Genomic DNA, 21,926 nt, shown 5'->3' on the forward strand with positions numbered 1-21,926 from the left:
AGGGAAAGATTGTCATTTCTCACATCTGAAGAGCACTCAAGAGCTGTCAAGGACATCTCAGCATCAGAGAAGCCTATTTCAAGCTCCCCATCTGCAAATTCAGCATCATGTCTGCTGGTTAGTGAACTTCCCAGAGATTTGCGATCTCTGCATGACTTCTTCCTGGCCCTTCTGTTGCTCTTCTGAGAAAGGTACATGGAAAGCTTAATGTTGCCACTTGACGTCATAGGAAATTCCTTCTCCACTTTATCTGAAGAATCACTAACTTCAAGAGCACTAGAGGCTCTCTCTGAACTTTGGTCCATGGTATCTACATCACTGTTCCCGCCATCTGAGAGGGAAGAGGATGAATCCGACTCAGTTTGCTTTTTCTCAATACTAGTATCAGATGCAGAATAGTGTATTTGTAACTTGGAACTGCACATGAGGCCCAGGGAACCCTTCTCTCTCTCCAAAGATGCACTGGAAAACAAATCCCCTTGGAGCGTGTTCTTCAGGGCATCACTTTTACGATTCTCATAGCCTGGTTTCAAAGTTGTCTTTTCAAAACGTCTTACTCCAAAGGAGGAGAGCAAATGGTGGTTTTCCCTGGTGCTACTGGATGCTGTTAGGCTATTAGCAATCCGGCGAAGTTCATGAGATGCATGTTTTTCTGGTAGGTCCCCAATCATCATGTTTCTAACTATGCTCTCTGGCGTTTTTTCTTTGATTTCCCCCCTAGAAGCTTCCCCTCTTGCACCATTCTTTTTTACTCTAGTCCTTTTTCTGCTGTCAGAGCTCTTTCTGACATGTGGGTTAATGTGCAATTTTCCTTTTTCACTGGACAGGTGTCTGGAGTCAAAAGCCAAGGATTTTAAACAGCCATTCAGCTGCCTGTCCCTTTCTGCTCCAGGGCCATTGGCATAACATTCTGACTGCATTTCCTTCTCGCTGTCCAGCTCACTGGAGTTCTGGCTGCACTTCTGATCCTCTGGCTCGCCAAGAAGAATGTCTTCTGCCTGTCCAACACTGTCTTCCCATTTAGCCATAAATCTCTGAGGAACCTTAAAGTTGGGGGAGACAAAAAAAAAAAAGAAGAAAGAAAAAAAAATGACAGGTTAAGCAACAAGAGTGAAACAGAGACACACAAGGCATGGAAGAGAGTGTCAGTCCTGCATTTTGCATCTTAAAGGTAATCACCTAAATTCCCAGAAACTGTGCCTAGTGGACTCAGAAAATACTCCTCCTGGCTAAGTACCTTGCCCTCCTCCTGAGCCTAATAAAAATCCCTGTGTGTTCCCAAAACAGAAAAAAGGTCCCTGCATGCAGGTCTCAGGAACCAAACGTCCTGGCACCCCAGCACACCCTCAACACAACAGCTAGTAAAGGGGAAGCATATGGGATGGATCCTTGGCACAGGAATGCAAAGCAACAGCCAATAAGCATCTCAAGGTAAATACAGTGTAATTTTCCTCACGTAGACACGTTTGCTTTACTCATTGTTGGTTCTTCCTGCATCCCTTGAACTGAGCATGATTCAGTCTTCTCTCTCCATCAACTCACCTTGGTACAAACTCTTGATCCACTCATCTAAAATGTACTCTCTCAAATTCAAGATATGCATTACCTAGAAGACTCACAGCTTTCACTCTGTACCTTTAATATAAACCTAAAACTGCTCTCCATACAGGACAGGAATCTCTGCTAACATCTAAAACCAGCAAGAAACTTGTTTCTTATCCATGTGTGTTGTTCTTGGCTGCACAACAGCAAGTCAAAGGCTTCACAACTGTTTCTAAAATCAAAACCATTTCCAAGGCAGAAGGAGCAACTCCAATTTTCTGACACTTTTTCTTGAAAAAAAAAAAAAAACACAAACCCACAACAACTAAATCTCATTTCAGTAGATTAAAGAAGTTTTATGGAGCCTGGTAGCAGAGCAGACAAAGACTCCCAGCTTCACATCAGATCTTGGCTTCCATGGATATAAACTTGAGTATCTTTGCAAGTAACAAACATTTGATTCTCTCTACTGCAGCTTCACTGGCATTTCTATTTACATATAGGATGAGGTTCTAGCCATGCAGCACTTTTAGGACCAGAACAGTTATTTGGGAGAATGTTATCAGTTTCTGGATGGGGGAGACGCTAGGAGCAGAAGGACAAAAGTCCTTAGAGAAGATACTGAGCATGTTCCTGGAAAAGGAAAACCAAATAAAAGCATTACACCTGGGGACTCCCATCTGCAAGAGCACATTTAATCTGATGGTTCTACATTAACATGGATTAAGTACTTAACTGCTAATAAACCGCTTGGAAAAAGAGAAGAAATAACAACAAAAGTGCCTAGCATCACTACCTGCTCCCTTGCAGTAACACAGTAGCCTCTCTACTTCTCCACTTCAGCAATTCTAAAAAGTTCATTTCTCCAGTCACCTTCCCAAAGACACAGACCAGACCCCTGTGTGACATTACATTACACTGGCTACAACTGCTCGGGGTTGTTATCATTGGAAAAGGAGATGATGCAATGAGCCACAAAACTCATTCCCACAGGCTCATCGACAAAGTGGTTTCCAAGTCAAATTGTAAGTCCTAACACGTTTTTATACAGAGAATTACTGAAGCAGGGCTAAAAACCCCACTGCTTTATCTGAGTCAGTGATCTAGTGAAGTGTGCAACTCCACTTCTGCTTCAGATCAGCCAAAAGAAGCTGCCAGAGAGCACAGGAAATCATTTGGAAGAGACTGTAACAGAGACTGGGAGAGGGCTGTGCTGCTGAGCAGCCTGAACAGATCTCACACTGACAGACACCCACTCTTGTGACTCCCCGAGCTGTCCAGGGCAAAAAAAGCAACAGGCCACACCCCAACATAAAAGAGAGCCTAGAAACTCCTGGCACCTTATAAACTATGCCCATTGTACAGATGTGGAGGATCATTCCCCTGGCTGTGTTGCTGCAGTCACTGCCACAGGAGAAAGCTGTCAAAGTGCTATTCCAGGCACAGAGGAATGCTTTATACTGTGCAGACTCCAGGAATCAGAAACATATTAGAGAAAACTGATCTTTCACCTTATGTTTGTAGCCTTTTTCCTTCTGCTTCCCTCTTCTCCGAAGAACAGGCAGCTCTTCAAACTGATGTCTTCCTTCAAAGAGGACAATCGCTTTCCCAGCAACCCAGGTCTTCTCTGAAGGTTCTCCTAAGGCCTCCACATAGTACTCTCTGTATGGTCGCTGATTGGAAACTATGTTGAGAAATGTAACACAGTAAACTTTCCATAGAATGAAGGCAAAGAAAATCACAGAAAGTGTTAACAATCTACCAGTTAATTTTAAACTGATTTTTACATAGCAACATTCCCAAAGGTATAACAGTTCTAAGGATTTCTAGTCAGAACCAGGGAGACTTGATCTCTGGAATATGTTGCTGTGCTCTCTATTTCTGAATATAATGTTTTTTTCTTACAGACAGTTGACTAACAGGTCTAAGATGGGTCATCTCCCTAAAGCAAGGACTACATTTTGGCTGCAAAAAAAAATGTGAAAATATCAACTTTATTTTTTTTCTCTTAAGACACACAACACACTCAGCAGGACATTTCTTTTTTTGCTACTCCCTGATTAATGATTAAACAGTCCAGTCCACTTGACTGTTAGGAAAAGGCAACAGTGTGCTGACAACACCCAGAAATTACATCCTTCTCTACAGAATTTACCCATACAGGTTGAACCTCCCCCACCACAGTACAGCCCATTTTGTTCAATGCTTTCTTACCAAACAAACTCTTGTTTAGGACATAGAATATTAACAGAGGAAAAGGCAACAGTGTGCTGACAACACCCAGAAATTACATCCTTCTCTACAGAATTTACCCATACAGGTTGAACCTCCCCCACCACAGTACAGCCCATTTTGTTCAATGCTTTCTTACCAAACAAACTCTTGTTTAGGACATAGAATATTAACAGGATTTAAGTAAGCACACACAAACACCATACAAGGAGCAGTGTAACAGAACAAAATGTTAGCTGCAGTGGGTATCTCCATACTTTGGGCATGAGGCTGTAGAGCAAGAGAAGAAACTCAAATCATAAGGGTACAATAAAAGATTTTCCAAAGGTTTTTTCTGTGCAAGAATGCTGAACAGACATAGTACGATTAAGAACTGAACCGGTACTGCATGTGCTGGTAAAAAAGGCCATGTTACAGACATTGTGGCAAACAAGGCTTGAACAAGTGATATAAGCCTCTCCCTGCATGTAGCTGTGACGTGTGCTTCACGTTCTCCTGGGAGCACCTTCAGTCTTCAAACAGGTATCCTAGACTTGGCAGCCCATTTGGTTTGTGCTCCCTCTTCCATAAATGCCAGCACAGTGTGGCAGCCCAGCCTTCAGTGATGTTGACCGAGATTCTGAGCAAGACCCCTGAGAAGATGACAGATCAGGGCAACAACAAACAAAGGGCAAAGATGACTGACTTCATCCATCCCATTCACAGGGTCAGGACTCAAGCTGCTGAGCCTCAATCTTCCCACTCCAAAAATCCTTGAGTCAAGAGCTTGCTGGGAGGAGACAAACTGCTTTAAATGAAACACCATGCCTCAAATCCAAGAGAAGAGGTTTTTGCACAAGTGATGAGTTTGAAGCAACCTGCCTTGTTTTGAAGGGCTCGTTCCCTTGGCAACAGGAGCGCCAAGGCAGGAGGTCTCCGCTTCCCATGGTGTGCACAAAGCCCCAGCAGCTCCCCCTGTCCAAAAGTGCCAGGGTTCAGATCCACCTACTCCACCCAGCACTGGGGAGGGGAGACTAGCAGATTACACACAGCCACAACTGGAAAATGCCATTTTCCCCAGAGCTCTGTTGGTTTGAACACAGATAAAACATGATGGGAGGGTCTATCACGTAGCTGGAGATCAGACCATGCTGGAATGTGCCAACAGCACATTTCCTCCCTGCAGAATTCCTTTATTATAAATCCTCATACACAGGCTGAGAAGGGGATTACTGGACAGCTATATGCATTAAATCCTGTTCAAAATTTCGTGGGGTGGCGGGATGAGAAAGGAGAATATGTCTGGCATATCTTCCAGCAACATCTTTGAAAGGAATCTGAGAGCTCAAAAGGGACTATTTAAAACAGCACATTAAGTATTATCTAGAATGAGGATGAATGCCTCCCAAAGGATGAAGGGAAAGGTGGAGAAATACACGTAGGAGGACTACAGCATCTAAGGATTTCTAGTCAGAACCAGGGAGACTTGATCTCTGGAATATGTTACTGTGCTCTCTATTTCTGAATATAATGTTTTTTTCTTACAGACAGTTGACTAACAGGTCTAAGATGGGTCATCTCCCTAAAGCAAGGACTACATTTTGGCTGCAAAAAAAAATGTGAAAATATCAACTTTATTTTTTTTCTCTTAAGACACACAACACACTCAGCAGGACATTTCTTTTTTTGCTACTCCCTGATTAATGATTAAACAGTCCAGTCCACTTGACTGTTAGGAAAAGGCAACAGTGTGCTGACAACACCCAGAAATTACATCCTTCTCTACAGAATTTACCCATACAGGTTGAACCTCCCCCACCACAGTACAGCCCATTTTGTTCAATGCTTTCTTACCAAACAAACTCTTGTTTAGGACATAGAATATTAACAACAGGATTTAAGTAAGTACACACAAACACCATACAAGGAGCAGTGTAACAGAACAAAATGTTAGCTGCAGTGGGTATCTCCATACTTTGGGCATGAGGCTGTAGAGCAAGAGAAGAAACTCAAATCATAAGGGTACAATAAAAGATTTTCCAAAGGTTTTTTCTGTGCAAGAATGCTGAACAGACATAGTACGATTAAGAACTGAACCGGTACTGCATGTGCTGGTAAAAAAGGCCATGTTACAGACATTGTGGCAAACAAGGCTTGAACAAGTGATATAAGCCTCTCCCTGCATGTAGCTGTGACGTGTGCTTCACGTTCTCCTGGGAGCACCTTCAGTCTTCAAACAGGTATCCTAGACTTGGCAGCCCATTTGGTTTGTGCTCCCTCTTCCATAAATGCCAGCACAGTGTGGCAGCCCAGCCTTCAGTGATGTTGACCGAGATTCTGAGCAAGACCCCTGAGAAGATGACAGATCAGGGCAACAACAAACAAAGGGCAAAGATGACTGACTTCATCCATCCCATTCACAGGGTCAGGACTCAAGCTGCTGAGCCTCAATCTTCCCACTCCAAAAATCCTTGAGTCAAGAGCTTGCTGGGAGGAGACAAACTGCTTTAAATGAAACACCATGCCTCAAATCCAAGAGAAGAGGTTTTTGCACAAGTGATGAGTTTGAAGCAACCTGCCTTGTTTTGAAGGGCTCGTTCCCTTGGCAACAGGAGCGCCAAGGCAGGAGGTCTCCGCTTCCCATGGTGTGCACAAAGCCCCAGCAGCTCCCCCTGTCCAAAAGTGCCAGGGTTCAGATCCACCTACTCCACCCAGCACTGGGGAGGGGAGACTAGCAGATTACACACAGCCACAACTGGAAAATGCCATTTTCCCCAGAGCTCTGTTGGTTTGAACACAGATAAAACATGATGGGAGGGTCTATCACGTAGCTGGAGATCAGACCATGCTGGAATGTGCCAACAGCACATTTCCTCCCTGCAGAATTCCTTTATTATAAATCCTCATACACAGGCTGAGAAGGGGATTACTGGACAGCTATATGCATTAAATCCTGTTCAAAATTTCGTGGGGTGGCGGGATGAGAAAGGAGAATATGTCTGGCATATCTTCCAGCAACATCTTTGAAAGGAATCTGAGAGCTCAAAAGGGACTATTTAAAACAGCACATTAAGTATTATCTAGAATGAGGATGAATGCCTCCCAAAGGATGAAGGGAAAGGTGGAGAAATACACGTAGGAGGACTACAGCAACCAGACTTGAGGATGACGTGAGCACAATGTAGGAAAAGCTACTTCATGTCTCTAGGGAACTAGCAGAGAGCTCTGAGCTGATGGCCACCAGGAACAAAGTCTACTTGCTCTCAGCACTTGGTTCTCAGGCTGGTGAGGGCCACAAAAACTGGAAATAAATACATCAGTGAGCAGCAACCTCATCAGTCTACAGAGCTGTCAGTGGCAGAAGGCACCACTTCAAGGGATTTCCAGTTGCCCCCAGGACAAAAAGAATCAGAAAGGGAAACAAGGAATAAATAAATCAGCTTCCATTTGTGGCAGTCTCCCCATGGCAGCTGGAATGATCCTAAAAGCACTGTGAAAGCCTTTAAGTAAGCTGTAATTTCCAAACAATCACTTCCCCTCTGTTCTCTCCATCACTCACCTACAGTCTCTGCCATGAGATTGTCAAGATTCTTCCTTCCTGGCTCTCTGTTGTGTTCAAGCACACATAGCTCTGTCTTACTTCCTCCATCTCTTCCCCTCACACTCTGCTGACACTTAGTCTGATACCCTGTGCCCTAAACTTTCACATACGTGGCTCCATCTCCAGGTCATTCTGCTATTTCCCCATAAACAGCCCCTTTCTTCCTTGTGTCAAACAAGAACTAAAAAGCCTTCCCTTCCTCTCACACATTCCCACCGCACCTTCAGGCATTCAGCAGCTACACTGCACTAACCCACACCCCACTTCTCAGCCTCTCCAGCCTTCTGTTCTCCAAGCCTGGTAGACTGTGTCCCCACACATTCCAGGCTTCCCAGTTCTGCTTGCCCACCTGTTGCACATTTCTGTCCTCTCCTCTTGGATCCATGTAATTTTCTCTGAGAGCCTTGTCTTTCTTCTACACTGCCCTGCACTCAACCCACCTACTGATCCTGCTTATATTCTGGGAAGTAAAACCTACATGTCTAACAGCTCCCTCTGTCACTCCCAGCAGCCTCACCCCCCTGCCTTCCTCCTGCCACCTCCCTGATCTTGGTCTACTTTACAGCTCTAGGTTTTCCACAGTGGAGTCTATTTCTTCACACCTTCAAGGGCCAGAAATGTTTATTAATTAATAAAAGGTTGCAGCACTCTGGCATACACAATTCCTCCACTTTTGTGGTCTGATACAGTACCTTTCATTTTTGAGTGACAGTCCAGCACTGGGTCATGACAAATTGTGCATGGCCACCATGGGCGTCTGTTGAACTTGGCCCAAACAAGATCCCCAACTTCATACTTCACTGGAGTAGGTTTCTTCTTGGCTCGGATCTTTGGGGAAAAACCAGAACACAAGAAATCACTAAAGCTCCAGATGCTTTTAAAGAGATTTGCCTCCCCCCTGTGTGCAGATTACATCTGGCCACCAGAGACATTTACATTAAAAAGCAAGTCCAGATTTTACTTAGTGGCTCCTACACCTTCAAATAACATGTTCTCTCCATTCTTCTGAAAGAACAAAACAAATCAGAATTTGAGAGATATTTTTTTTTATTTTTTTTTAATAAGGAACATGGACCCCTGGTAAACGACTGCACTCAAATGTCAAAAATTTGAGCAAATAAATGTTTGGAGTGAATACTAGCTCCCCTTACTTCACTAACACAAATTTGTTCATTTCAAAGGTTGCATCACACAGAAATAAAAAAAGTAGTGGTAAGAGACAATTAAATATTCCTGACTGGAAGAAGGTGATGAGAACACTTAGTTACATGTTTATCAATAGCAAAAAAAAAAGTTGGCATATACAAGCTAGTAACTTCCCTGCCTCTAAGCTGTGCTCAGGAAAAAGCTTCACTATAAAGTATTTGAAACCACAGGCAGGTACAAGCAGAAAAAAACATATGTCCTAGTTTTTAGTTTATATAAACAGAACTGCCACTGCTCTGCCCCAAAGCTACAGAGCAGGAGACAGGGAGAACAGCAGCAGTTAACCCCTGATGGACACAGGGACTTGGCCTGTCTCCACAACCCGCTGGCAAGTACGGACTGCAGGAACAGACACCCGACCCACTCTGCTTCCCAGGCTGCGTGGCCATCACCGGAACACCAACATCTTTCCAGACACAAAAGCACAACGCTGTCTAATGCCATTCCTGCCTGGCTACCAGAGCAGAGAGCAGACCCGGTGCTGAGAAGTGCACACCCCCTGGCAGTGCCACCAGCAGGACCTCTGCCAAGAGCAGGATTCAGGAGCTTACTGCTGTTGTGACTAATTGAACCAAGACTGGGAACAATAGGTTTTCAAGGGATACATGAATCCCTGTGTCCAGCCACACGTCCTGGGCACATTCAGCACTTTAAGTGCTCTCAGTGGCTCTGCAGGTATCATTCTTTCCATTAGCATCAGCAAGATGCTACTTATTAAAGTTGTCAAAGCACAAATATGCACCGTCTCACTTCTCCATCCTGCCCACCACCCTTCCTGAGGCACGTCTCTTGCAAGTCACAGCTCAACATCCTAGCAACTAAGGCTCAACAGACCTCTCTAATAAAAGGTATATTCTGCTTCAGGTTGAGTTTTATGGGGTTTCTTCATGTGGTTAAAGAAAAAACAAAAGGATAAACTCCTCTGTTACACGAAAAGCAGCAGGTAATGACATGACAGACTACATGGCTGAAATTCTTCTCACTCAATCATCAAAAACCATGCAATAACTTATCCCTGCGCAGGAGCTCAGGAATGGGGAATGTGAAGGAGCACCGGGCAGGGGGGCTGCAGACTCTTGCTCTGCCACTGTGACCAGTCACCTGCCTGGCAGGTCTCCTGGAACAAAAATATGCATCTGTGAGCAAGGGAACCAGAGGTGTTGCCTTTGCTGGGTCCTTTAAAATGCAGACGTACTTTCATATGCAAACCTCCCTTTTTTCCCCAGCTTCTATTCTTGTTAAGGCTATTTTTGCCACAAAAAGAGTTACTTTTTTATACATTTTTCATCCCAAAGCTTTAAGGGCTGTACATATATCTCATAACTAACTGGTTACCTCAAATGCAGTGCATACTACATACACAATGTATGTACATCCTACTGACAACTGTAACCTGAGCAGTAAAACTATGCTGGAGATTTGCCAAAGCCATTCACACCGCAGCACCTGAGGGACAACCACAACCCCTGCCCAGAGGCAAGTCTGCATTTAAATCAACCTTTTGTCACCTTCTAATACCCCACACATACACCTGATGAAAAAGTGGCTTTCAAAAACCATTCACACAATGATTAAACAGTTGCCTTTCCTTTCACAGCTATTCTCATTCCTCCCCAGTTCCCCCACTCCCTTCCCCAGCACTGGCAGTCAGATGTTGGCCTTATGATCCCTCACCACAAAGGCCCCACCAGGGGGTCTAAGAGAGACATGAGGAAGAACCATGTTCTGACGCCCTGAGGAAGAGCCCTGCAACAAGACACACTGCAGCAGGGCACTCTCTTGCCATGTTTGTCTCCATTTCCCTAAATCCCACGACACCCAGAGATGCCTTGACATCAAAATAACTAAACCAACCAACCAAAAACTAGCAGAGGAGTAAAAGCGGCAGTTATTTTGATTTCGAGGTAGAGTAAGTCTCCTCCTTTCAATTCTGCTGCATGATGCCAGAATTACAGCCCCCAAGGCATGCATTTCTTGGGACAGAATACACAAAAATTAATTCCCATTACAATTAACGTTTACTATATGAAGATCAACCTGCTAATGTCCCAATGGCCAAAAACTGAGCCCTGCAGTAATGGTGACTTTTCTGTGAGCTAGGAAAAGCCCAAGTTTTTTTAAACACAACAAACTTCAGATGTAACCCCTACACATGGTCAGAGTCCGGAGTGTTTAACTACACAGCATTAAAATTTTCAAGTGTTTAAACAACAAAAAACCTTGCCAGCCATTGCATACCAGGCAGGTACCATGCTGTAACTCCCGTGGTGATACACTGAAGAAATGCAAAGCAGGCAAGACACTGGGTTACTCAGGAAGGGAAGGAGATATACCCTGAACTCTAGATGATATGCAGTATTTCAGATCACTTTGTGCTAGTTTTGAAAAGAACAACAGAAAAAAAAATAATCAGGTAACTTGTGGATGCTTTTAATCCAACTCTCTTCACCAGTGCAAGACCCTAAATGACCACTGATCACTGAGGAACAGGTCACAAACCAAGGTTGAGCAGAAGGATTACACAAACACTTCTACCTTGAAAGCCACCTCCTGAATGTGTAACTATGTCAAACATACCAGTCTTTGCAATTCAGGAAGTGGAGCTGAGCTCCAGCTTTAGAATTTCATGAGAAAACAGGCCCTCTCACAGACAAGTCAACTACACAAGCAGTATGTGCCCTCCTGAAAATCTCATCATAAGGCAAATATGAAACATAAAATCATAGAATGATTTAGGTTGGAAAAGACTTTTAATTTCATTGATCTAGCAAAGAAAGGTTAAATTTCTAAGTGATTTTACTATTGTACAGATACTGTTGGTCCTTGACTATCTCTCACCAACTATCTTCCCTTTAAAATAACCACATCACTAAAAAGTGAAAAAAATAAAGCTTAACCATGTAGCCATGCTTGGCTACATCACTTGAAGCTGCTGTTCAACCCATAAATCTTGCTGAAAGAAGTTGCACTAAACTCAAGTTCACAAAGACACATACGTAGAAAGCCATGGGGTTCACCCTTCCTGCAGCACTGGCCATCTGTGTAACCACAGAGCAGTACCATCACCTCCAGAACAGCATGGCAAGGCTGCAGACACCCTGTGTGCCCCAGCAGAGTGACTGGGGACACAACCATCTTGGCAGAGCCACAGTAAGACCAAACTGCACACAAAGGGACAGATACAGTTACAGGCCTAGATTTTCAGTATCATGTACTCAAAGCCAAGCACTGAGCTGTAGCCACTGCATACTTCAAATTCAGACCTGCTTTGGAAAGCCATCGTGGAAAGTTTGGCCAAAATAACCCTATTACAGTTTATTCCTGACTCAATTATAGCTATAACATCATCCAATGAAGCCAGGGACAGAACATACTTTTGGAGAAAGGCTGGAGCAGCAAAACAGACTGCATGAGAAGGATGGAGAAAAGAAGGAAGCCACTGACCCCCAAGAAGAATGGATTAAGATCTTGCCAAACTTGTTTTGGCAAGAAGGGACAGGATCCAAGACAAGGAAGAAAATAAAAGGAAGAGGCACATCCAAACAGTAATTAAACAATACAAAATAAACAATTACGCTAATAGCCTTTTCCCCTGAGCATGCAGCAGGTATCTGCCCAAGGCCCTGCAGCAGCATCACACCCTGCTTCCAGCAGCATCACTAAGCAAAGAAGCTTTGAGCCTATACAGTGAGGGGCTGCAATGCTGAGCACATACTCGTACAGGCAGCATTGCAGCCCTCTGCTATGAGAAAACTTACAGGAATCAGTCTTTGCAGAGGGAGAAGGGTAAACCCAACTGGAGAAAGTATGTTAGAAAAAAACCACACCCAAACCACAACACCTGTATGGCTTATCTGCTGAAACCATCTCCACTCTCACCAGAACAATCCTCACTGGCACTGAGCTTTATGGCAAACTTGAGTCAACCACAGGAGTCAGAGATGCCTGCTGGAAACCCATGGACAGCCTGTGCTGCTGGGGAGCAGAGGACATGCTCTTTGTCTGTCCCCCCTCCATTCCTGTATTCCTTTGGCTTCTGCACTGAAGTGAAAAGCAAACAGGTGTCTGACCTACATTCATGTCTGAAAAAGTACACTGCCTCTTATCTGGAACCATTATCACACACAAGTGTTAAATACTCACTAATTAAATATTCACCAGAAAAAAATACAGCGGAAATTATTATACAGGCCCAACCTCTTATCTAGGTGCTTGTGGGTATTTGTTGTCTTTGGCTAGTTTTTAGTACCCTTTTCCAGGCTGTGGCAGCCTAAAAATGCAAGTGGTGCTACCTACGTATGAACCATTACAAGAGGTTAAAATAATGAGAGCTGATTGCGGTACATTGGGTAATTCACATATCTTGAAGCACCTCTGTAAAGTTCAGGAGATATAAACATACGGACTTTATTTAACCTACTGATGCAAGAAGAACAAGCCTCAGACACCCAGATAACTGGTTGATAGCATCCTCGTTTCACTTTCTTAATGGAGATCACTGTACAGCAATGTAGAAAGCTTTGGCACTGCAGCATTCTAATAACCAGAAATGCAAGGTTTGAGGAAGGCAGGAGGAGAAAGTGGGAGAGAAGAGGTAGTGTCTCACCCAGATCCCTGTGGTGGAGAGAAATCCACAGACACACAAATCTCATATCTGAGATTTCAAACCACTGCCAGGAGCTTGAAACTAAAGAAAAACTCTCACACTTGCTTATCTACATACACTTTAAATGATAAACCAAGTTCTATTTAAATTTGGCTCCTTTGAATCAGCACTAATTGTTTCTAGGAAGAGAGGAACCACAGGCATTACCAGAACTTTGCCGAGTCTCACATAGGAAAAACGTAAAAAAATATCTTGTCAGAAAACCAGCAAAAACACCCAAACTGAAATAATCAAATCTGCTCCCTTTTCAGGTTTATTTTTGTGTTCCTTTATACTATCAAACAAATGGCTAACAAGCAAGACATCCGATAATCGCAACATTCCTTTTCAGAAATGAAGTTTCTAAATCCATGAAATGAAAAACAGATTCAAACTGCATAAAATGAAACTTGGCTATTATAATTTTTATATGTAAACTGTCTCCATCATGCTTAAGCTGTAACCAGTACTAGAGTATTGGTTACAGCTTCTCTAGAGTACTAGAGAAAAAAATGTACATCCAGTGCAAAGACTGAATACTGCGTTAGAAACTTAACAACTAACAGCTGGGAGTTTGGCTTGAATTAAAAGTGTAACTACTAACACTTGCTGGTTGGTTGTTATGGTTTGGCTGTTTGGTTGGTTTTTTTTAACTACATGGGCTTCTTTAAAAACAACAAACATTTAAACAGGCTTGCACATTTAATCTTCTGCAGAAATTAGGAATCAGCTACAGAAGAAGGTAAGATATCAGTTTTTTAGCTCAAATGAGAGGACACCCAAAAAAAAATTAAGAGGACTCTGACTTTTTCACTACTGCTATTTAGAAATAGGTGCACAGTGGTCAAGTTGTCACATTAAGCAGATAGTAGGAAGTCTCAACAGGTGCTTGGGAAAACCTAAGAACAAAGTAACATCACAGCAAGGACAGGAACTATTAAAAGGCAGATAATCACTCTGCTCCCCACATTTCTCGCATTAGGCAACAAGCAGGTTTCTATCTTTCTACCAACATTGGGAGGGAGTAATGAAGACATTCCTCCAAAACAAGAGGAACACAAAAGCTCCAAGCAGGGCTCAGGGCTAGAGCCTCTCTGCACACTCAGTACCAGAGGCCCAACAGGGGCTGAAAAAAAGAAGATGGAGGTCTCCAGTGTGCTGAGATACTACTGTGCAAGCAATTATCTATTTACTTTTTCCTAAAAAATACCAAACCCATCCTTTGGCTAGTATGCAACAGTGTTTGATTGCTCTATTCAAATTGCTTCTGATTTCTCACAAGCAAAAGTCAAATTCTGTATGTCTGAAAGTGAAAAATGAGACTCCAATGCATTAGTTCTGATGAGTGTCTGAAAGTTAATCCACGTTACACTGCTATTTTATAACCTGTAAATCTGTTTTTCCTTTTCCGAGGACCACAGCAGCATGACCAGGCCATTTCCAGCAGCATTCACAGCTGTCTTATACCATAGGTAATAAACAGAACACTGTCCCCACCAAGAACTCAGACAAAGCTGTGCTTGGCAACCCTCCCTCTGTTCCCTACTCTAGCACTTCACCCACCTGCACCCCACAAAGAAGAGGATGAAGAGGGACACAGGGAGCCTCCAGGACTGGAGACGTTTTGCCCTTTCCCTATGCTTCAGCCACTCACAGTACTCTCAAGCCACTCCCTATCCCAAGGCCCCACATGTCACAAGCTGTGTCCTTTCCACCTGCAGCCCTGCTGCTTTCCTCAGAGCTGCGGCACCAACTCAGCCCTGAAGAGGCAGCAGGATGCTGCCACTGGCTACCTACCAGTCAAGCCATTCATTTGTGGGTCATGCAGCTCCATCACTGCTGAGGGTACAACCTAACCAGGCAACAGGCTGAGTGGGTCAACTTAGTACAAACGTGCTGCTCGGGCTATGCTAGAGGCAGAAGTGAAAGTCAGCATGTCAACTTCACTGAATGCTCTTCTGTCCTACAATAGTGTGGATGCAGCAGCAACGGCTGAAATTCCTCCTGGCTTCATCAGTGCTTTTGGATGCGTGAGAGGTGGATGCACATCAAGTCCATCTTTATCTCTGCTGCAAATTTAACCACTGCTACAAAGCTACTGCAAGCAACCATGTTAATTTAACAAGAGTAGAGAACTCTGGCTGGCACCTGCCAGGGCTGTCAGCCTGCCTCCAACAGACCACATCTTCCACTCTCCCAGGCACTGGAGTCGGAAGCACCTGTGCAGATCTGCCAAAGCAACACCCATGCTCCTACCAAGGACAAAACCAGTGGGTCACCCAACTCTCCACCTTGCAGTATGCCTCCAAACAGCACAACTGCCAAACTCCCTTGTCCTATCACTCAGCTCCCTTGCTGCAGCTACCTGCTGGAAGGAGTGTGAGATGTTCCTGAAGGAGCCCAGACACACATCTATACCCTGCACATCCTTGGTGACACTCCCACCAGCACTCTGTTCCTGCACCACCAACTAACCCTGCAAACTGAGCAAGAAGGCCTCCGTAATCCCCTTGCACAATTGCAAGGACTACACTTGAAGCCTCTCTAAACGTCAGAAGCAAAGGACGTGCTAACTGCACTCACCGTCCCCGCAGGTTAAGCCATGATTGCTCCTTGCGGTGCTTCCCAGGGAGCCGGTTACAGCAACGCTGGTGACCAGTCACAGTCCTGTCCCACCACACCAGAAAGCACTGAACCCTCTGCTCTAGAACAAAGACATCCTTTGCTGTCAACACACCTTGCAGTTTCCGCAGAAACACTGCACACACACCAACTCATCTGAAAGTAGCAAACTTCAGTAACAATTTTGGCAAACTGCAACTTATCAAGCATGCAGACAACACAGCAGCAAGTAGCCACCCCAGCACGAATGCAATGTTATGTTTGACTCCACACGAAATTCACTCAGGTTAGACCCTGCAGGGAACATTTGCAACATGTTCTCTAACTCAGCAGTCTGCAAACACATGGCCACAGAAAAAAATACTCTGATGCCATGAAATTATATGAACGCAAGCAAGGCTATTATTGATAGGTCTAAATTCACTAGACAAGAGCCTGCACCTGCGAAGTGTTTAGGGCTCCACAAATCAATAGAGGTTGAAAACTGCTACGCTAATTCAAAGCAGACTCTTACAGACCTTTTCCACCCACTAACTTGGAAATCCTGGCAATGCCTTAACCACTTTAAAGGATTTAACTCCCATTTTACTGAGCAAAGATTGAATTGTACAGCACAGATGGCTCCGTGCAGACAGAACAAAACACAGGTTATATTTTTCTGCTATTAAAAATGGCATCAACTTGATTTTTATTATTTTTCAAACTCCCAGGACAAGCTTCCCCCTGCTAGGCTTAAGTTTCTTTCTTCAGGTGTTTCTATTCCCTGCATCTTTCTAAATGCCAGAGCAAATAACTGAAAAAACAATCAAAACTACTATATATAAGTTGGCAGTAAAAAAGTCAACAAAAGTATATTCTAAGCAACTAGACTGAAACTTGATCATCGCCCATAATACTGATTTTTTAGTTTAAAATGTCTTAAGAAATACTGTCTTCATTGTAACTCAGAAAATATCACTTTTCTTGGGGCTCAAGCAGCTCGTGAATTGTATTCAGAACTGACACCTTTTCAGTGATACAGATTTCTTCAGCTAGCCTGGGGAAATTTAAAAAAACATTAAAAAAACAACTAATAATTGCTAAACATCAGTTTAACCCCACTTCTAGGAATGGAGTGCAATGAGGTGCAACAAGCTATTACACTGCAAAATGCAATCAACAAATCCAGGAGTCCCTGGAAAACAGGAATATCTTGCCCTGAAGTGGAGCACCACTGCTACAGCATCAGCTGTAGCTGAGCCACTACCATAGATTTTAGCAAGTGCTGAGAAGCAGCTGTAACAGGAGAACTGGAATCACTGTACCCCCAAGAATGCAAGATCTGTTAGAAAAAAAAAGGTTTAAGTCCTGGGAGATGCACTTTTCTGAAATAAATCACCGGCAAGTAAATGCAAAGATGGTTAGCAGAGGTAGCAGGCCTTGAGAAGCAGCAAAAAAACCACCTGTAAAGCTCATTTTGTTCCTGTTTTTTCCTGTAACAGTAGCAGGTGAGGTACTAAGTATGCCACACTGCACTGAGCAGAACTTCACTGCTGAAGAGCCCAGTGAATTCTACACTCCTCTGGACACAACCTTCATGAGACGTGAAGTATTTGTGACTGCGGACAGCATGTTAACAAGGACACTGTACAACAAGGTCTCTCCTACCCAAGTTTTACAAAATAAGCTTTATATTTAAAAAGCAGAAATGACATAAGAGGTTTCTGCCATTATATTCAGCAAAACCTCATATTTGAGTCTGTCCAACCTGCAAGAAAACCTCTGGTTTTGCTATTTGCACACAGACATGATCAGCTTCAAAGAGCTGCATGGCCCCATATGAACTGCAAAGGCATCAATCATTCAATTTCACACTACACTGACAGGTAGCCAAAATATCCCTATTTACTAGAAAAACAGGCTATTTCCTTTAACATCCCATACACAAACAGGTATTTTGCACCTAATCAGCAATTATTAGAGAACAAAAACAAATGAAACAAGGAGAGTAAGAGCAATCACAGCCAAATGCTGGAATTAGTACTTCCAGGATCCAGTCTGCTGTGCAAGAGTGCTCTAGATCTTACAAACTGTTAAAAAACCTGCTGTCACTCAAACCAAGCTGCTCCTCACACCTTGGGTACACTGTCCTGCTGCAGCAGCACCTTCACACCCACTCACACCAGCACGAAGAGGCAACGCTGCACTATCACATCAAAAAAGCACCAAAGTCATTAAGGACCTCAAAAATTGATAGTTAAGTAGTAACAGCCCAGGACAGTGCAATAACCACGAAAATAACCCTTCTTCTGGAGGCCCACCACCGCTGACATCCTTTGCAGGTAAGTAGAGACCTGCTTGAGACATGAATACACTTCAGTTCAGGCGTCCAGTGGATGCCGGCAGATTGCACGGCCAGGCGAGATCCAGCTACATGCTCTTTTCCAAGATAAAAATAAGGTCTTCCAAACAGTGTAAATCTTAGTGGCAAAGAGGGGTGTGTGCAAGGTCAGATGGAGAGAAGAGAAAGCAGTACACCAAGAGTCTGATCTCACCAGGTGCATAAAGAGGGAGATCATGCCTGCAGGAAGCAGACACCCAAATGGAACTAATCTCTCCATCAGGAAGATGTCAACTGACCAAGGAAATTTATGTTTCCTGCTCAAACAAACCACTGCCATGCCCATTGTATCTGAGGGATATAATGTTACCAGTAGTTGGTTACACCTCAAATCAACAGTCTGTAGTAGGAGATTCTTTCAGAAGTGGTTACAGGAGTATAAAGTATCACGTGGGGTTGGTTCCCTTATTTTATTATAGCAAAGAGAAGAAATGGCACTAGGCGTGTCACCTAATAAATTAAGAACCAGAGTGCTTTCACACAGGAGCACAAACACTATGACAAGTAATCTCCCATTGCTGCAGTTTGCAACAGAACTCTGCAGTTCATAATGGATTAATTCTAGGCTGAAAGAGAGGATTTTGCTGGCCATCAGTACTTTTAACACATCACATGTGTGGTTGTGGTAAAGCAAAAACCTTCCAGGAGCCCTACACACACGCCTTACTCGTTCCTTACACCCAGCCACTGTAAGCAGCCATCCTTAGCAACGATAGCTCCGGCTCTGGATTTCCCTGTACCTCATTTCCTCACTGCCATTACCCAAACATCACACTCCTACAGGCGTGGAGCTGGGCAGCAAGGAAGTAGTATGAGAACGAGCAAGCACCTCACGCAAGCACTACATATCCTGCAGCCTGAAGCCATCAGGGTCTCGTGGAAACAACAGCTTGTGCATGTGCAAACCAAAATCACAGGCTGCACAGCGTGCACATGCCAGGGGTGGCACGCACACACACATGAATCCAAGAACTCTCTCTGCTTCCAAGTGCTCAACTCTGCACAACTACTGACTCTAATGTACTTTGCGGGTAGCAATTAAGAACCAGCAACTGGCAAAGTGAAAGCCAAGTAATATGGCACCTAAAGTTATGTAAAAAAGGGAAACTTCAGTACAAGAGTTATGTCAGAAATGAGTCCACCTGCTCCAAATCCTTAGCAACCAAGTTCAAGCAAGACCTACAGTGCTCAGACCTTATGTGGCTGCACAAGCCCTCCCAGGCACTGGAGCCTGGGCCCAGCTCCTGCTCCAACTCCACTAAACACTGTCCTTTACAGTTTGCAAAGGACAGGAAAGTTCTGAAGATAAACTTGAGCCAGGAATGTAAGAACATAAAAACAAAAAACCGACCATCCCTTTCAATTTAGATGGTGATAACCCAACATTAATGTCAGGTGCACAAGGCAGACGCAACCAGCAGTCACTGTACCTTCACTTCTGGAGACAAAAACAGGCCTAAGAAGCACTGCTACAATTTCCTTCTCTCCAACACAAGATCTGGCAGTAGCTGCTGGGCACATGGAGATTCAGTCAGACTTAACTAAGTCTAACTCAACACTTAAAATAACTTCACTTCAGAATATGCACATCCCTCTTTACAACTGAATACTACCTAAGAAACCTCTTCTCTGTCTGGGGCACCATTTGAGTGCAACGGATGCCAGGGCAATTAACAAATCCCCATGCAAAACAATACCTGCCACCACCCCAACTACCGGGAGGCATTACTTAAAAATGCTGGACTTTACATCCCACTGAAGACTAAACCAACTGCTGTTCCTTCTGCTGGAAGCACTCTTTGGAAATCAGCCCTTTCAAAATTTCACAATGATCCAGTGAAAAATTTAAAACTTGAAAGAGGCCGGTAGGGGAATCCATGCACACTTTCCTCTTGGCAAAACAGACGGCAGGAAGTTTAAGCAGCAGTGGGGATCTCAAAGTTTTGAACTTCAAGAATAAAAGCTCTGAGAAAGTCCTGCTCCACCATCTCGTTAGATAAAAGGTATTATCTGAAAGGGCAGCCCAGCTATGACAAGCCACTCTAAACTTCTAGGAGTTTGTGGTTGTTGTTTTGGGATTTTTAGTAGGCTCTCAAAAAACTTAATTCCAGTTACCCAAATACATTTGAGACAGCAATAAAATGCCTACATGAACACAGGATCTAAAGAGCAAGCCTGATTATTTCTAGCTACTATGTCATGTTCAACAATTAAAGCATTTGAATTGCCTCATTGGTAACGTGGCACAGACAGAAATCTCTCTTCACATGTCACAAAAAGCAGGGCTAAAATGAGGGGCCACTCAGTAAACACACAACTACTTACTAAAGGAATAATGCAAAACTCAAAGAGAGAAGGATCCCAGGCTATCTAAAACCCACTGTTCTTAGCATTTTTTTTCTGAACACAGCTGTGCTTTTAAGCCACCAGAACCATTCAGCGAGGTTAATACGTCATGCTGTGGCAGACAGGAAGGTAGTTTTTACTGAAAAGTCAACCCCTCATTGCATATTCAAATAACAGACTCGATTGTTAAGACAGTTTTGTCACCATAGAAGTTGCAGTTCTGCGGAGCATGTCGTAAAGCCACTGATAGCAGAAGCAAGTCTTGTGAAAGTACCTCTGCTAGCTTCTGTTTACAAAGTGAGACCCTCCCACAACCGCATCACTGAGCACATGTCTGCTGAGAGATCCCTGCTTTGCTCTACAAAACAAAGTGTATGTACAAACCTCAGAGCGACAGCAGCCTCTCACCCCCAAAAGACTAAAGACTGTTTCTACAAGGAAACGGATTCTTCCCAAGGAACGCTCAGGAGGATCCACAACAACCAGAGGTGAGCATCACAGAGTAACTGTGCCTTCCATGGGCACTCTGTGACAAGTGCTGCCCCACCTCCCAGAGCACACAGCTGGGACACCGTATGTGCCCAAATAAACAGGAGAAAGTGAGGATGTCCCCCCAAATGCACACCAGCAGCATTCGTCCGACATCAGTGGCTCTACTGAAATTAAAGAGAGCAAGATGGTTTCAGTGTCAGTGCTGTCACAAGTTAGTTTTCACACCCTGCATCAAGTAATACTTAAACCTCAGAGTACCCTCCAGTAAGAAAATCTAAGTTTGCAAATATATATTTAAGAAATACATTAAACAATTGCTTAAGAACTGCAGTAATAAAGTTACACATATCTGCAAATAAAAAGTCACGCTAAAAACATCCCAAAATTATACCTGCGTTTAAGAAGACATTTAAAAGTTGGGTAAGTGTAACTCCTTTTGAAACTATTGAAATGTAAATAAGTTTTGTTTCTTAAGTACATTAGAAAATATTTGCAAGGGGGGAGTAAAATCGGGGGGGGGGCAAAGCCTGAAAAACTGACAAGGCTTCCTGCCCTGTGATGTTTGTCAGGCCATGACACAGCCCCTCCCTGGCCACTGCCAAACTCTCACAGCTTGGGTACCTCAAGCCAGGCCAGACAAAGAGCCGTCTGACAGCCTCAGAGCCGGAGCCAGCAGAAGGGAAAGCTCTCCTCCTGCTCTTATGCTTTCCACTGAGGCCAAAGACCACCTTGTAACGGGCAAAAAACTCCAGCGAACTTTGCAGCGATCACTGGTTTCTGCCAGAGGGATGGTGCCTTATGCTCCCGATGGGAGAAGCAGCGGGGGGAGCGCGGCCGGCCGGGGCACAGGTGCGCGGCAGAGCCCGCTGACAGCCCGGCCA

At 44.0% G+C, this 21,926-nt stretch overlaps 1 protein-coding gene across 1 annotated transcript in view; it reads right to left on the bottom strand.

The window, feature by feature from the left end:
- NSD1 (nuclear receptor binding SET domain protein 1) overlaps nucleotides 1–21,926 on the bottom strand; it is a 65,453-nt gene that overhangs the window by 32,216 nt on the left and 11,311 nt on the right. The window contains exons 2-4 of the mRNA XM_010002097.1: nucleotides 8,047–8,182; nucleotides 3,054–3,226; nucleotides 1–1,043 (exon numbers count right to left, since the gene is read on the bottom strand). The exon at nucleotides 1–1,043 is cut by the window's left edge and continues 920 nt beyond it. Of these exons, the coding sequence (XP_010000399.1) occupies nucleotides 1–1,043; nucleotides 3,054–3,226; nucleotides 8,047–8,182 (1,352 nt within the window). The remainder of the gene's footprint in view (nucleotides 1,044–3,053; nucleotides 3,227–8,046; nucleotides 8,183–21,926) is intronic.

Source organism: Chaetura pelagica, unplaced genomic scaffold (assembly GCF_000747805.2).
Source record: "Chaetura pelagica isolate M959 unplaced genomic scaffold, ChaPel_1.0 scaffold356, whole genome shotgun sequence".
Classification (NCBI taxonomy): Eukaryota; Metazoa; Chordata; class Aves; order Apodiformes; family Apodidae; genus Chaetura; species Chaetura pelagica.